The sequence below is a fragment of the Mesocricetus auratus genome, unplaced genomic scaffold (assembly GCF_017639785.1).
Source record: "Mesocricetus auratus isolate SY011 unplaced genomic scaffold, BCM_Maur_2.0 Super-Scaffold_100691, whole genome shotgun sequence".
In the NCBI taxonomy this organism is placed as follows: Eukaryota; Metazoa; Chordata; class Mammalia; order Rodentia; family Cricetidae; genus Mesocricetus; species Mesocricetus auratus.
Window position 1 is genome coordinate 25,278,695 of NW_024429267.1, and position 15,975 is coordinate 25,294,669.

Consider the following 15,975-nt stretch of genomic DNA (forward strand, 5'->3'; position numbering starts at 1 on the left):
TTGAATGATGAATTATATTTTAGTCAGTTACATACTTTCATAAATATTAAATTTGATGTGAGAATGTATCAGATTATATTCTGGTATTATTTTATTAAACATCAGTAATTGAGAGTTCTTATCTAGGCCTTGAAGACACTGCCTGTTATATTTCTTATATATATATATATGGGGGGAGAGAGAGAGACATGGTATCAGCCTGGAGAGTTGTTGGCTCAATAGCTAAGAGCACTTATTGTTCTTACAGTGTACCCGGGTTCATTTCCTAGCACTGAGTAATGTTCACAACTGTCTATAACTCCAATCCCAAGGGATGCAATAACCACTTCTCACCTTTATGGGTACCAGGCACATATGTAGTGCACTTACAAACAAAACACTCGTCCATGTGAAAGAAGTCTAAAATAATTTAAAAGTTTTTTTAATGTACTATAAAAGATTCTACTGTTCAGTTAGGCAGAAAGTGAGCATCTGAGTGTTACTTTTATAAAGATTGTATAATATAGTCACTTTCACATCTTTTTCTGTAGCATGTAGCCTTGACATTATGGGACCAGATGGGAGATGGGACACCTCAGCACCATCAGAAGAGTGTGGAACTATTTTATCAATTACATAATTTGGTTCCTTCTTCTAGCATCTGTGAGGATGTTATAAGTCAGCAATTAACCCATAAAGATAAGGTAAGTTCTTCTCATCCTACACACACACACACACAAACATGTAATGCCAAAAAATAAATTAAGGAACCTCTCTAGGAAAATTATTATACCTGGCATATGAATAATCAGTAATAAAGAGCATAATGGTAAATGAGAATAATAGTATTTGTTCTTTTTAAAAAAATGTTTAAATTCTAATTTGTGTCTCACCACTTTCAAAATTGTTCAGAAATCAAATTTTAGATCAAACCTTGTGTTTTACATTATGTATAAATCTACAACAAATGATGCACCTCTTATTTTTAAAATACAACATTTCCTTTTTAAAAATACTTTGAAGTTCTGAGTTGAGTAAAAATACATATCCATGAAAAAGTTCAAATACTGATTTTTTTTTACATAGTTCACATATATTGGTTGGTGCATGAATACAAACATCATAGGAAAACCATGTATTAAGCCCATAGGTAAAGCAGACACTCTTTCTAACCTATCTCATGTAGATTTTTTAACAGTTAAAATCTTTTTTGTTGGAAATTTGCCTGAAGGGTTTTATACATTAATATGAGGATGAGTATAAAAATCCAACATCATGCCCGGGCGTTGGTGGTGCACGCCTTTAATTCCAGCACTCAGGAGGCAGAGGCAGGTAGATTTCTGTGAGTTTGAGGCCAGCCTGGTCTACAGAGCGAGTTCCAGGACAGCCTCCAAAGTAATAGAGACAAACCTGTCCTGAAAAACAAAAACAAACAACAAAAAAATCTGACATCATATTTTCACTGAGTTTAAAATACATGTCCTTTTTTAGAAATCACTTGAATATAATTATTTTTCTGGGAGAAAATAATTTTTTAAAACTAAATGTTTGTGCTTATTGTTTTGCATATACATGATGCAATGGCATGCATGTTTTTAGCTGTCTGTGTTCTCTGTTACATAGTAATCACATTAATGAAAGTCTAAAGTAATTTTTGAGGTAAGGTGATGTTCTCGTTTGATTTCTGTCGCTGTAATAAAGTGTAATGGTGAAAAGTAGCCTAGGAAAGGAAAAGGTTTATTTACTTGTCTTGTATGTCCAGATCACACTATTGAGGGAATTCAGAGCAGAAACATGAACAAGAAACTATGAAAGAACACTGCTTTATAGCTTGCTCTGTGGCTGCTCACAAGCACATGCTTAACTTATTAGCTTCCTTGCTTACATGCTTACATTTTCCTTTCTTCTTTCGAGACAGGGTCTCTCTCTGTAGCTCTGGCTGGCCCAGAACTCACATAAATCCACAAGCTTCTGCCTCCAGAGTGCTGGAATTACAGGTGTCTCTTACTACACCCACCTTTAGTTAGTTTTCTTATATATCTTACAACAACCTGCCTAGGGATGCTTCCACAGTGGCACTGGGTCCTCCAAGATCAATTAGCCATCAAGACAGTGCCTCTTAGATGTGTACGTAAGCCAGTCTTATCTAGGCAGTTCCTTATTTAAGGTTTCCTCTTCCCTGATGACTCAGGGTTGTATCAAATTACAGTAAAAACTAACCAGCACAGGTGAGATTGACGCTTCAGGTTAAATATTTCTGTCTATATGCAAATATTTTGTTTGATTCTGCTTCTAAGATATATAATGTACTAAAAATTCATTGCAGGGTATACTTGAGTACTGTGGCCATTAAACATTTACTTGTAAACAGTTATATTGATTTTAGTGAAATCACTTAATGTCTTCAGTTGAGTAGAAAATAATTTAATCTCCCACATTTCTCAGAAAATAAGAATGGAAGCACATGCAAGGTTTGCGGTTCTTTGGCATCTAACAAGGGATCTTCATATAAATAAGTCATCTTTTGCACGTTCCTTTGACAGGTTGGTTATATTTTATATTCACATTTTACTACTGGATGTCTTACTTATCTTTTCTGGAATTCTCTCTCAAGCTTGTCTAGAACAGAAGATGGGAATTGATTAGTTCTTTAGAAAATCTAAGTTACCTAGCCAGCAGATTTTTATTTCTAATCTGTGAGAACAGAGTGCCCTTCCTTTTATACATTGGACCACTGATCATCAAATCCCTGTTTGGTGCCAAGAACCATTGTGTGCTGACAGGAATAGAGAGAGCACCCAGCCTTCTTGACTCTATATTCATACTATGGATATACTAATCAGTTATTCTCAATCCTCTGCCTTAACTGACAGCCAAACCCCTCCCGTGGATTAGAGACTATTGGTCTCCAGAGATGCTTGTGCATATCTAGAGCTAAAAGCAAATAGAGTAATCCATGCTTCAGATACTAGATTTGCATTGATTCTAGGTACATTCTTAAGGTATCAGAAGATAGTAATCTTCCCTTCAGGTCTTATAGAAGTGGCCAAAAGGCCAGGCGGTGGTGGCGCACTCGGGAGGCAGAGGCAGGCGGATCTCTGTGAGTTCAAGGCCGGGCTGGACCAACAGCCTCCAAAACAATACAGAGAAACCCTGTCTCATTAAAATTAAAAAAAAAAAAAAGAAGTGGCCATAAATCTATGATTACAAACCAATTTTGGATGAACCAGTACTTTTCAGCCAGCAGCACCATGTTTAAATGATTTTCCATTGAACCTTCAGGTCAGCCTATATAATGAACTAGGCCTTGAACCAAGTGCCTTAAAAAAAGCTTCTAATTTGACAATCTCCTGTCCTAATTTAACAGAGAAAGCAGTTGAGGTCCACTAAAATTAAGTTGTTCTTTCAAGACTCCACAAGGGATTTGGATCTTGGGTTTTCTGACTTCAAATTATAGTTCAGACCTTTTATGGGATGTCATCACTTGAATTAAGTGCATTCTTTGTCTCCTGGAGAGAATTGAGAGAGCAGAGTAGACATCGCCATCATAAAAATAGCATTGAAATGAAGAAACTTTAGTACATGAGGATATCAGACCAGTAAAATTTGTCTTGTAACAATAATATATACTTGTAATATTTTTAATGTGAGTATATATAAAGAGGGAAATGTTTTCTTAACTAGAAAAATTAACTACTAAAGATATTAACTACAGAAAAATTCATACTATCATTAAAAGTGTTTTATTCTTTGTTTTAATTGCTGGTGTTTATTTTAGGTCACTGTTCATCATGTTAGACAGCCTTAATAGTCTTGATGGTTCTACTAGCTCTGTGGGACAAGCCTGGCTGAACCAGGTGCTACAAAGACACGACATTGCAAGAGTGCTAGAACCGTTGTTACTGCTTCTGCTTCATCCAAAAACTCAGAGGGTTTCGGTGCAGCGTGTACAAGCAGAACGTTACTGGAGTAAGACTTCCTGTTACCCAGGAGAGGAAAGTGACAAGCATTTCATGCAAACTTTTGCCTGCAACAATGGTAAAGGTCACAAAGTATACCTCTAATTAGACTTAAGTTATTCAAATAGGTGAGATGTGACCATACAGTGATTGATAGAAGAAATGCATGTGGGATTTTTTTTCCATGTCTTATTTCCTCCCTTCCTTATCTGTTAGAGTCCCTTCTAGATGGGTAAAATGAGATCGGTAAAATTATACTTCATCAGCAATTATCTTTGAGCTCTTAGATCTCGTTAATACACTGACTTTCTCAGAGGAGGAATCAACCACAGCTGTAGTCAAGAGCCACTCTGTTATTTTATGAAATACTTTTGAATTTGTGTAGCAACCCAGATCCTAAAAAGGCTCAGTAGATATTTCATGGGAAGCCTATAATGCACATTTTGTATGTGATAAGTCATAACTCATTTTCCTCATCTTTTATTGACAAATTGTCTTGTGTGGTCCGCTTATTTTACTGTCATTCTCAAGAAGCTGTGACTTGAGTCCCATAGCTGGTAAATGGTGGAGCTGCAAACTGCCATGCTTCTAGTCCATTTCCAGTGTGTTTCTGCCCAGTCCTGCGTCCTCAGTTTAGCTGTTATACTGCTTCCTGTGGATGTTCTAAGAACTTGCACTACCCTGCTTATTGTCAAAGCATTCAGGTGGTAGCTCTTTGCCAGCCAGTCTCTAACCATTGTCGAATTCTCATTTCTCCTCTGAGATCAGTCTCCAACTTCACCTGAGGACCAGGACTTTGGCAGCATTTGGCTTTACTATGCATACATCACCAAAACTTCCAAAACCTTTTCTGAAGCATAGCCTAGTTCTGTCCTACATGGTATGAAATGGAAAAAAAAAAATTTGTTTGTGGTCCCCTACTCATTTTAAACTCCTCTTGGTTTCCAATCTGACAATGCTAGATAGTTTATAAATTATTGTTGAATTTATACTAGAACCAGGAAGTTATACTTTAAACTATATGTTATTTAAATTTTTAGGCCAGTGTAAGAGAAAAACATAGGTTTAACCTGTAATTTTAAAGAATACCTTATTTTAGAGGAAAAAAGGTAAAATTTTGTGTTCTGTCTATTAAATGTGCTTTTGTCATTAAGCTATAAATTCTATTAGTCATCTACATAATCATTTTATTTAAAAGTTCTCAGAAAATAGTAAACTAAAATTTTAATAAAGAGAATACAAGTTGGTAATGAAAATAATGATTATAGATTTTGAATTTGCTCTACTTTCTATATTTTCGTTATCTTAATACCTTTTGTGTTTTTCCTCCTTTACTATTCTTGTCATATGCCAGTAAGCCAAGCACACCTCATTGCATCAAAAGGAAATGGTGAAAAGCCTCTCACTATGGATGAAATAGAGAACTTCAGCCTCACTGTTAATCCATTGAGTGACAGACTCTCCCTCCTAAGCACCAGCAGTGAGACAATCCCAATGGTTGTTTCTGACTTTGACCTCCCAGATCAGCAGATGGAAATACTTCAGAGCTCTGACTCCGGGTGTTCACAGTCTTCTGCCGGAGACAACTTCAGTTACGAAGTTGACCCTGAAAATGTGACTGCTCATGAGGATTCTCTCATGGCAAAGGCAAGCTCCCCAGATGATGACATTCAGCAAGTTGTCTTTGACTTGATATGTAAAGTTGTGAATGGCCTGGAAGCAGAATCCGCATCAGTTACATCTGAGTTAGAAATAGAATCTCTGCCGCCCAAGACTAGTGATTTAGATGCAAGTCTAGAGGCCACGAAAAGTGACGATCAGGACCTCCAGCACAGTCAGCATGCTCTGCTGAGTGAGGACAGCCCACGGTTTCTTTCCGTGTCTGCAGAGGAAGGCTGTGAGTGCTTGACCAATGGAATCTCCAGAAATAGCTCCTCACCTTGCATTTCAGGAACAGCACAGACCCTCAGTGATTCTTCTGTTTCCACAGAAACCAAATCTAGACAAAGGAGTCACAGTAGTATTCAATTTAGCTTCAAAGAAAAGTTATCAGAAAAAATTTCAGAGAAAGAAACGATCGTTAAGGAATCAGGTAAACAACCAGGTGCGAAACCCAAAGTAAAGCTTGCCAGAAAAAAGGAGGAGGACAAAAAAAAGGCAGCAAGTGAGAAACTGAAACAAACAAATGTATTCTTCAGTGATGGCCTGGACCTAGAGAACTGGTATAGCTGTGGTGAGGGTGAAATTTCTGAAATTGAGAGTGACATGGGTTCTCCAGGATCCCGGAAATCTCCCCATTTCAACATCCACCCCCTCTACCAACATGTACTCCTGTACCTGCAGTTATATGACTCATCCAGGACTCTGTATGCTTTCTCTGCCATCAAATCTATCTTGAAAACTAATCCCATTGCTTTTGTAAATGCCATTTCAACCACAAGTGTAAACAATGCTTATACTCCTCAGCTGTCACTGCTTCAGAATCTATTGGCCAGACACCGAATCTCTGTTATGGGCAAAGATTTCTACAGTCACATTCCAGTGGATTCAAATCATAACTTTCGGAGTTCCATGTACATCGAAATTCTTATTTCTCTCTGCTTATATTATATGCGTAGCCATTACCCAACTCATGTCAAGGTCACTACCCAAGACTTAATAGGCAATCGAAACATGCAAATGATGAGCATAGAAATCTTGACTCTCCTCTTTACAGAGCTAGCAAAAGTAATAGAAAGCTCTGCAAAGGGTTTCCCTAGTTTTATCTCTGATATGCTGTCTAAGTGCAAAGTTCAGAAAGTGATTCTTCACTGTTTGTTGTCGTCTATCTTCAGTGTCCAAAAATGGCACAGTGAAAAAATCGCAGGTAAGAACATGGTTGCCGTGGAAGAAGGCTTCTCGGAAGACAGCCTCATCAATTTCTCGGAGGATGAATTTGACAACGGCAGCACACTCCAGTCACAGCTTCTTAGGGTGCTTCAGAGGCTAATTGTTCTAGAACACCGGGTGATGACGATTCCTGAAGAGAGTGAAGCAGGTTTTGATTTCGTTGTGTCTGATCTGGAACACATCAGTCCCCATCAGCCCATGACTTCTCTTCAGTACTTGCACGCTCAGCCAATCACATGTCAAGGCATGTTCCTCTGTGCAGTGATCAGAGCTTTGCATCAGCACTGTGCATGTAAGATGCATCCACAGTGGATTGGCTTGATCACATCCACTCTGCCTTACATGGGAAAAGTTCTACAGAGAGTTGTGGTTTCTGTGACACTACAGCTCTGCAGGAATTTGGACAATCTAATTCAGCAGTACAAATACGAAACAGGATTATCTGATAGTAGGTAATGATTGATTTTAGCTTCGTTGTCAATTTAGACACTAATTCAGCAGTACAAATACAAAACATGGTTATCTGATAGTAGGTAAGGATTGATTTTTAACTTCATTGTTAGATGTCAGATTTGAATGGAACATAGGGTCCGGCTCTGGTGGAATGGGTATTTAGCGGCAGAAGACCCTCAGTTTAACCTCTAGCACTGTTACAAAGAACCAAAGCAAAAAAAACCAACTAGGAGTAAGTGAAATAGTGGTTTTCAGTATGTTATAAATAGTATGCCATTTTTAAAAATAAGAAATCTCAGCTCTAGTGTTTTATTGAGTATCAATAAAAGAGATCTAGAATAGAGATTAAAAGGAAACAGTTCTTTTTTTTAAGGATCAAAGTTAAACTAGATCTTCTTTTGACTCAACTTGCAAAAAAAAAAGTTTTCCCAGTCCTTATCCAGTATATTACCTAAATACAAATTAATTTGCAGCTGAAGTTATTTTAAATTTTAAAGTATTTACCCATCTAATTTTGTTACAGGTTTTCCAGATTTTGTGGTAAACTCTGTCTCAGCTGTATTCAAAATTGATTATGAATAGTTAGGCAAATGTTTAGTAGACTGGTGTCTGGTTTTCCTCTAGGAAAACCTCAGCTGATGTGTCTGGCACTTCCCAGTAGGGGAGGTTCACAGTGGCTATATTTGTTTACTTTGTATATTATTCTTTAGCCAAACAGAACTCTGGTGCAGTTAGATCATCTCACTTACAGATTAGGGAATAGTAAGCCCCTACTATATTCTTTTATTATTATTCATGTTTATTGAGTGCCTGCTGTGTATCTGGCATGTGCTGGCATTTACTAGTAGTAAATTATAAAGTATGCTTTCACAAACCTTCTGTTTCATAAATTTTTTCAGGCCTTTGTGGATAGCATCAGTTATTCCACCAGATATGATTCTAACTCTTTTGGAAGGCATCACAGCCATTATCCATTACTGCTTGTTGGATCCGACTACCCAGTATCATCAGGTAAGACTTCAAAGACATTTGCGGTCTTCTTAAAGACCAGCCTCACTTAGTAATTAGCTGTTTTTCTTCTGCTTAATAGCTTTTGGTCAATGTGGACCAGAAACACTTGTTTGAAGCTCGCAGTGGAATCCTCTCGATCCTTCACATGATCATGTCCTCTGTGACTCTGCTCTGGAGCATCCTGCACCAGGCTGATGCCTCAGAAAAGATGGCAGTCGCTGCATCTGCGTCCGTTACCACAATCAACCTGGGAGCCACAAAGGTTAGATGATTCACATTCATCTGTAGAGCCCAAGTGTCCATTTGAGGACTTTCTTCAAAATGTGTGCTGCTAACTTAGGTAGTGTATGCAACATCCTATGCACATTGAGAGGTACACAGTTTTGTTAACCATTTTAAGGGATGCAAACCAGCAGGTTCTTTAGGCAAATCTATGAAGTTGTGAAATTGTTATAATCCAGTTCAGTAATGTCTGCTTGGACTTGCTCACTTTCCCCAAACCTAACCAACAGCCAATCCATTTTCTCTCCATATATATTTGATTTTTCTGGACATTTGTAGAAGTGAGTTAATACACTTCTATTAGAGAGAATCCAAATCTTATAGTCAAGAATCCAAAATTATATAGTCAAGCCTGGTATGGTGGCATATCCTAATAATCCTAGGCTCACAATCAGAGAATCTGTGTTTGAGGTCAACCTGAGCTATGTGGCAAGTTCCAGGACAGCCTATGTAACATAGAAAAGCACTATCTCAAAAGTTTCATAAGTCTTTGACTTAATAAACTAATCTAGAAGTAAATTCTAAAGTAAAGCATAGTATGTATTACAGCATCAATGGCAATGAGGCTCTTAAATGATAATTAAAGCAGTGGATAAAAATTTTAAAGTAAATAAAACAACTTTATGCTGTGTTTTTCTAGTATCTAATCATAGTGGTGAGTTGTCATTTTACAGCCAACTAATTTGTTTAGTTTTTTTCTTTTAAATTTTGTTTTTTGTTTTTTTTTAATTGAAATACTCATGACAGTAACTCCTATTTTGAAGCAGGACATGCTTTGAACTCCAGATCCTCCTGTCTTAGCCTACAGAATGCTAAGTATGTGTCACCCTGCCCAGTGACAGCTATTACATTGTTTAAAGGTTTCTCTACTATTGTTGAATAAAATGCTTTATCTAGTTGTTAATATTCATGTGTTTTATTTTACTTGTAAAATGCTTAAATTGTTTTAGAACTTAAGACAACAAATCCTGGAATTATTGGGACCCATTTCAATGAATCATGGTGTTCATTTCATGGCTGCCATTGCATTCGTATGGAATGAAAGAAGACAGAACAAAACCCCTTCCCGAACCAAGGTATTATATTCATAACTAAACATGTGGTACTTGGTTAAAAAAAACCTACTTATTTATTTCATTTTGTATGCTCTGGTTTTTACATTCTCCATAGGTTGCACTAGAAAAGTAAAATCTTGTGTACAGCTCTTAATAATGACTTACTGTCTATTGGAATCAAGTGTAGAAGATTGTATTTTAGGACTAGAAAACTAGCTTACTAATGGAGCATTGGCCTTGCAAGCACAAGGCCATAAGTTCAACCTTAGAAATGAAAAAAAGGTATTAGTGAGAATATGTTATCAAATTTGTCACTGAATTTCAAGTAGGAATTCTAATGTTGTATATTTTTAATATAGTGACTTGGGTTAGAAAGCAAAGATTGGAGAAAGTTTTCATCTTTGTTGTTGTTTTTCTTTATCTGATATCTTTTAAGTTGTTAATGTCTCTAAGTATAATTCCTATGTTGGTTTTGGCTGGATTGTATGAGTGAAATTTTGTCTACTTTGTGAGTTTGAAATTGAGAAAAGGTATTTTTTTTTTTTTTTTGGTTTTTAGAGACAGGGTTTCTCTGTGGCTTTGGAGGCTGTCCTGGAACTAGCTCTTGTAGACCAGGCTGGCCTCGAACTCACAGAGATCCGCCTGCCTCTGCCTCCCGAGTGCTGGGATTAAAGGCATGTGCCACCAACGCCCGGCCCGAGAAAAGGTATTTTATATTGGGAATAAACCGTAGTATATTAGAGTAGTAATGCTGTTAAATTATTTACTCTCATACAAAATACATGATTGGTGTACTTACAAGTCTCTGACTTGTCATTTCTTTCTGATTCCACATTATATATATATATATATATATATATATATATATATATATATAGTCATTCCTGAAACAAGAAAAGCAAACTTTTCTGCCATTTTACATTATTTTGCATATGAAGATTTAGTAGTAGATTCCATATGGAGGAGAAAAACAACTTAAAAAATTTTTAAAAAGTTATTGTATCTAAATCCTTTAACAAAACAAAGAAGTAGATACCTGTAGTAGAATTAGAATGTAAGCTTAAAAATAAGCAATATAGATGAAAAAGAGTTATAAAAATTAGGGAGTGACACTGGATACTTAATATTCTCCTACAGAAATAAGTAACAAACTCATAGGAGGAGAAAAATATTATAGAAATAGAACAAGAAATTCCTTAACAATAAAAAAATTAATTTTTAGGCCATGCTCATCCATAAAAAGATACCTATGTAAAATTCAGTATGTCCTTTCAGAAACATTGGAGCTAAAGAGAAGCTAAATTTTCAAAAAAGGGAAGCTTTTTTGAAAAACTGTCCCATTCAAAGTAAAAGTGTTAAGATGATCTTGGCAACACTGGGAACTTACGGAAAATTAGTCTAAACAAGCAATTCCATAGCCAGCCAAACTCTTACTATAGGCTTTTTCAGCCATATGCTGAGTCATTAGTGTTCAGGCCACTAGTTCACTCTTTATTCAAGATGACAAGGAGAGATATCACTTTGACCTTGGATAACAGCCCCAGAGTTCCAGTCCCAGCAGAGCCATGAGACACCCAAGCAAGGGTGTCTTAAATGGGGTTGGGAATAACTTAGAGGAAGAAGAGAATATATGTGATTAATTACTTAAGAACTTAAAAGCCCAGCCATGGTTGCACTCGCGTTTTATGCCTGCACTTGGGAGGCAGAGGTGGGAGGATCTCAGTGAGTTTGAGGCCAGCTTGGTCTACAAAGTACGTTCTGGGACAGCTAGGGAGGGCTGTTACACAGAAGAACCCTGTCTCAAAAAAACAAACAAACAAAAAAAAAAACCAAAGCAAAATAAAAAACTTTAAGTACTTGATTATAGGAAATTCACCACTGTTCGAGCTTTTAGTGATGAAGAGTGTGTGTGTGTGTGTGTGTGTGTGTGTGTGTGTGTGTGTGTGTGTGTGTGTATCGCACAAGTAGAAGTCAACAGACAACCTCATGAATGAATTTTTGATAAAAATGAAGCAGACAAAACAAGCTTCGCAGTACCTCTGGGGACAACATAGTACAAGAGAGAAATAACAATAGTATCACCACATCAGCATCTGAAACTGGTGCTGATCTAAGTGAGATCATGTAATTACTCTGAAGTATAGGGAAAACTGTCTAAGACGGTCAAATCTTTGTCTTCTGACTGAGATTTCAATTATTGAATTTGGAAAAAGGAAAAGCATGAATAGAAACAAATAGCACTCCATGATAATAAACGTAAGTGGCAGAATGGAGCTGGCTCCTAAGGCACATGGTAGGTAAGATAGGCCCTGATACACAGGGTTTGGTTTTTATTTTCCCTGTACGATTTGTCCTATTTGATTTTGATTTATTTCCTTGTTTGTGTGCGGATGTCACATGCCATGGTGCACATGTCCTGCTCAGAGAACAGCCTACAGGAGTTAGTTCACTCTTCCCACTATTATGAGCCCTCGGGGTTGAACTCAAGTGCTCAGCCTGATGGCAAACACCTTTACGTATTGAGTCATCTTACTAGCCCTTACTTTGATTTTTATGAAGTAAGATTCATGTTTTAATTTTAAAAATTAAATTTTATCAGAAGTAGTCAAGGGACATCTTTATATTAAGAAAGGGCCATACAGTAGTCCTTCTGTGACTTCCCTTAAGAGATTTATGTATCCATACCCCTGCATAAATACTGTGACCATGATGTGTTCTCCAGGTGATCCCCGCAGCCAGTGAAGAACAACTTTTACTAGTAGAACTGGTTCGCTCCATCAGCGTCATGAGAGCAGAAACTGTTATCCAGACTGTGAAAGAAGTTTTAAAGCAGCCTCCAGCCATCGTCAAGGACAAGGTAAGAAAGCTTTGCTTCTGTTTAGAATTCAGTTTCAGAAATGAAGCTGATGAGGAGGAATTTTTTTGTATAATAATTTCATTGTTATCATTGTACAACACTCTTCATAAAAACAACTTGAAGTTCCTTGCTAGTCTAATCATTCCTGTAGCCAGGGATGAGCAGTTGACTGTATTTCTCTCCATATGTACATGAGAAGTGTCAGGAACCATGGACTAGACTCCTAGTAAGGATTTTCTGTCCATTAGAGGAACACAGAAGCCTCAACCTAAAATCTGCTTTGTAGGTTTCACAGCTTCCTTGATGCTTTCTTTTCCAGTGAGTTTTCAATTCTGTAAACTCCCAAAGTTTTACCATATCATGGTCCCATACAATATCATTTCTTGAAACTGTATAAAACTATGCTTTATGATTGTGAGGTCTGGGCTCCAAAGCCAGGGAAGAGAAGTACCAGGATGCTGGGAGGATAAAGAGAATATAACCAGCAGTAGACAGATGCATACTTTTATTTTCTGGTATACAGCTCAGGAGGCAGGCACATGACACATTCTCCCACACACATAGGTTGGCAAACAGGTAAGCATACACAATCCAGGGGCACATTCAGGTAAGAACACTCTGGTCTCAGGGTATTTTATACAAAATTAACATACATGACATTTTGATAAAAATGGTTCTAGGACACATTTTACCTCACTGTTTATTCTGGGTTCACTGACATCCAGTGTCAGCTCATATCTAACAGCTCATATCAGTGCCTTATTATCTAAACCTTACTTGTCCCTATATCCTTCTGTTCCCTTGAGAGGGTCACAGGAAATAGATATGACAGTCTCTCCACTCACATTGTTAGTCTCTAGCTGGGAAACAGGTCTACATATAGGAAGTTAGGAACCTCTACAATGCTACAAGTTCTTAATTTTATAGATTTACCAACCACCAAAGTGAGACTTTGAAACATGCCAAACAAGTATAGTCATATCCTTAGGGGTTATTACATATCTTAAAACATTTATTCTTTTGCTCTTATTGAATTGCCCAAAGAAAAGGTGTTTGTTGGTAGTGAGTGATCTTATTAACTTTGTTTTGGTGCTAAGGATTCAAACTCAACCTTGTGCATGTTGGCCAACTGCCCTGACACTGAGCTACACCTCAGCCCTCTTAGGAACTATCTCATTGGTTACCAGACTATTCTGAAAGCACCTCTGGAGAATTTGTCTTGAGATTTTTAGTTTGCTTGTGAAAGCTTGATTGAGTCTGTAATATTTTGAGGTAGATAATGAGCTACATACACCTGGGGGCCAAAAATACAAAAACTAGCCCTCTCCAGACCAGTGCTGCCCCTTACTAAATATGTTAACACTGCATTTTGTGTATGTTTGTGCAGTGAAAAGGAAATGTTGGAACAGAGAGAGAGAGAAAGAAAGAGGTGGGGGGAGATCAACTGACAAATGTCAATGAACATCAATTCCTTTTTATTTATTTTTTTGCTTTTACTGACTTTCAAAGGCATATTTTAGGATTTCTCAACACTGTGTTTTAATATTAACTTTTCTTTATTAGGAATTCCATACAGAAATGCAAAGCTGTCTTTAATGATTATATTTTAGGTGATTAAGACTTATCTAATTTTGGACTGGAGATGTAGGGGAGAGCTCACATACACAAGACACTGTCCCCTCCCCTACTTTTAATAAATATCTTTGTTTCCCCATTGCATTGTTTCATTATCATGGAGCGGTGGCTCTGTGGTTAAGAACACTCATTATTCTTGCAGAGGACCCTGAGTTCAGTTCCCAGAACCTCCATAGCAGCTCACAACCAACTATAACTCAAGCTCCAGGGAATGCAATGTCCTCTTCTGGCCCCCTCAGGCACCAGCATGCATGCAGTGTACATACATACACTTAGGCACTCACACATATACATAAGCTAAAACTTTAAAAGTAAATCTTTTTTTAAAAAAGTGTTTTAAAAAGTTTTAAAAGTAGTTAATCATAGTCAATCTAACTATACTGATTTAGCATCGTACTAAAAGACTTAAATACACAATGTAATCTAAAAATCTCAACCTAATTCTGATGTGTACCAAATCTAAGCTAATCTAAATGGATATAGCTCTGATGGTTTTAGAATGACCACTTAAAAATGATTAAAAGATTTATCTTGATAAGAAAAACCTTTTCAACTTTCTTTCCACATATCAAAAATTGATAATCTACAAGTCATCTTAATGGCCATTCAGTCTGTCCATTTTCTGTGTTTTAAATAGATCTTGTATTATGAATTTTCCCTACTAAGTGGGGGGGCTGCATTTTTTAAATAACAAACTAATATTTTATTTATGATTTTATTAAAAACTTAGAGGACAAGTCAGAGTTGTTGCAATAATGAAAAAGCAAAGGCATCATTTTGCTTCACTGTAAAACTAATTTCTTTTGTTTATAGAAACATCTCTCTCTGGAAGTCTGCATGCTTCAGTTTTTCTATGCTTATATACAGAGGTAAGATGCTGATGTAGACCTTTCCATACTCAATTGCCACCTGTTCAGCTTAGGAAACTACAAAGAAAAGCACTGGAGTTCTTTGCAAAAGTAGTGAGTGTGCTCTTGTTACTGTTGTTCCCTCTGAAGGAAAAGGCAGAAGCTCTGCCGCAGAAATAGAAATGCTGTGGCTGTTAATGGGAATCATGGACATGCTAATGAGGGAGCTGTGCAGATCTATGCTCCAAAGATATGAACAGCACTCGGGTATTAAATAGTGAACTGCAGGAAATTGACAGCCTTCTCTTGAAATCATATCCGCTGCCTCTAAACTGATTACTATTTTGATTGATAGAGGTGAATGTGTAGACTTTGATTGCTTTTTTGAAAAAGGAAAAAAAACGAGGCTGGACATGGTGTTGCACGCATTTAATCACAGCACTCAGAGGCAAAGACAGGCAGACCTCTATGAGTTTGAGGCCAGCCTGGTCTACATACGGAGTCTCAGGATAGCCAGACACCTCATCTCAAAAAACAAACAAATAAATAAATGCTTGAAAATATCTTCATGTTTGGTGTTCACTTTTATCATTAGCTGACCCTGAACAAAGGCAGTATTCTAATACATTTCTTCCTTAAGAACCTGAATCTTGCCTGGTGGCTCACACCTTTAATCTCAGCACTAGAGAGGCAGAGGCAGCAGATCTCTGTGAGTTTGAGGCCAGCCTGGTCTACAGAGCGAGTTCCAGGACAGACTCCAGAGCTACACAGAGAAACCCTGTCTTGGAGGAAAAAAAAAAACCCTGAATCTTAATCTTCTCTAATGGAGCAACTACTGCATTAATTTGTGACTAACACTGAGAAGTCGGCATGTTGGGTGTATTTAAATTGATGGTAGAGCTGGAGAGATGGCTCAGCGATTAAGAGCACTGGTTGCTCTTCCAGAGGACCCGAGTTCAATTCCCTGTAACCATATGGTGGCTCACAACCATCTGTAATGAGATCGG

The 15,975-nt window shown here is 37.3% G+C and overlaps 1 protein-coding gene across 9 annotated transcripts in view; it reads left to right on the forward strand.

Annotated features, from left to right (window-relative positions):
- Dop1a (DOP1 leucine zipper like protein A) overlaps positions 1–15,975 on the forward strand; it is an 87,398-nt gene that overhangs the window by 51,116 nt on the left and 20,307 nt on the right. For all 9 annotated transcript variants that reach the window (XM_040740330.1, XM_040740333.1, XM_040740336.1 and 6 more), the window contains 9 exons: positions 531–683; positions 2,425–2,522; positions 3,758–4,017; positions 5,293–7,279; positions 8,180–8,291; positions 8,371–8,553; positions 9,524–9,649; positions 12,351–12,485; positions 14,934–14,989. In XM_040740330.1, the coding sequence (XP_040596264.1) occupies positions 531–683; positions 2,425–2,522; positions 3,758–4,017; positions 5,293–7,279; positions 8,180–8,291; positions 8,371–8,553; positions 9,524–9,649; positions 12,351–12,485; positions 14,934–14,989 (3,110 nt within the window). The remainder of the gene's footprint in view (positions 1–530; positions 684–2,424; positions 2,523–3,757; positions 4,018–5,292; positions 7,280–8,179; positions 8,292–8,370; positions 8,554–9,523; positions 9,650–12,350; positions 12,486–14,933; positions 14,990–15,975) is intronic.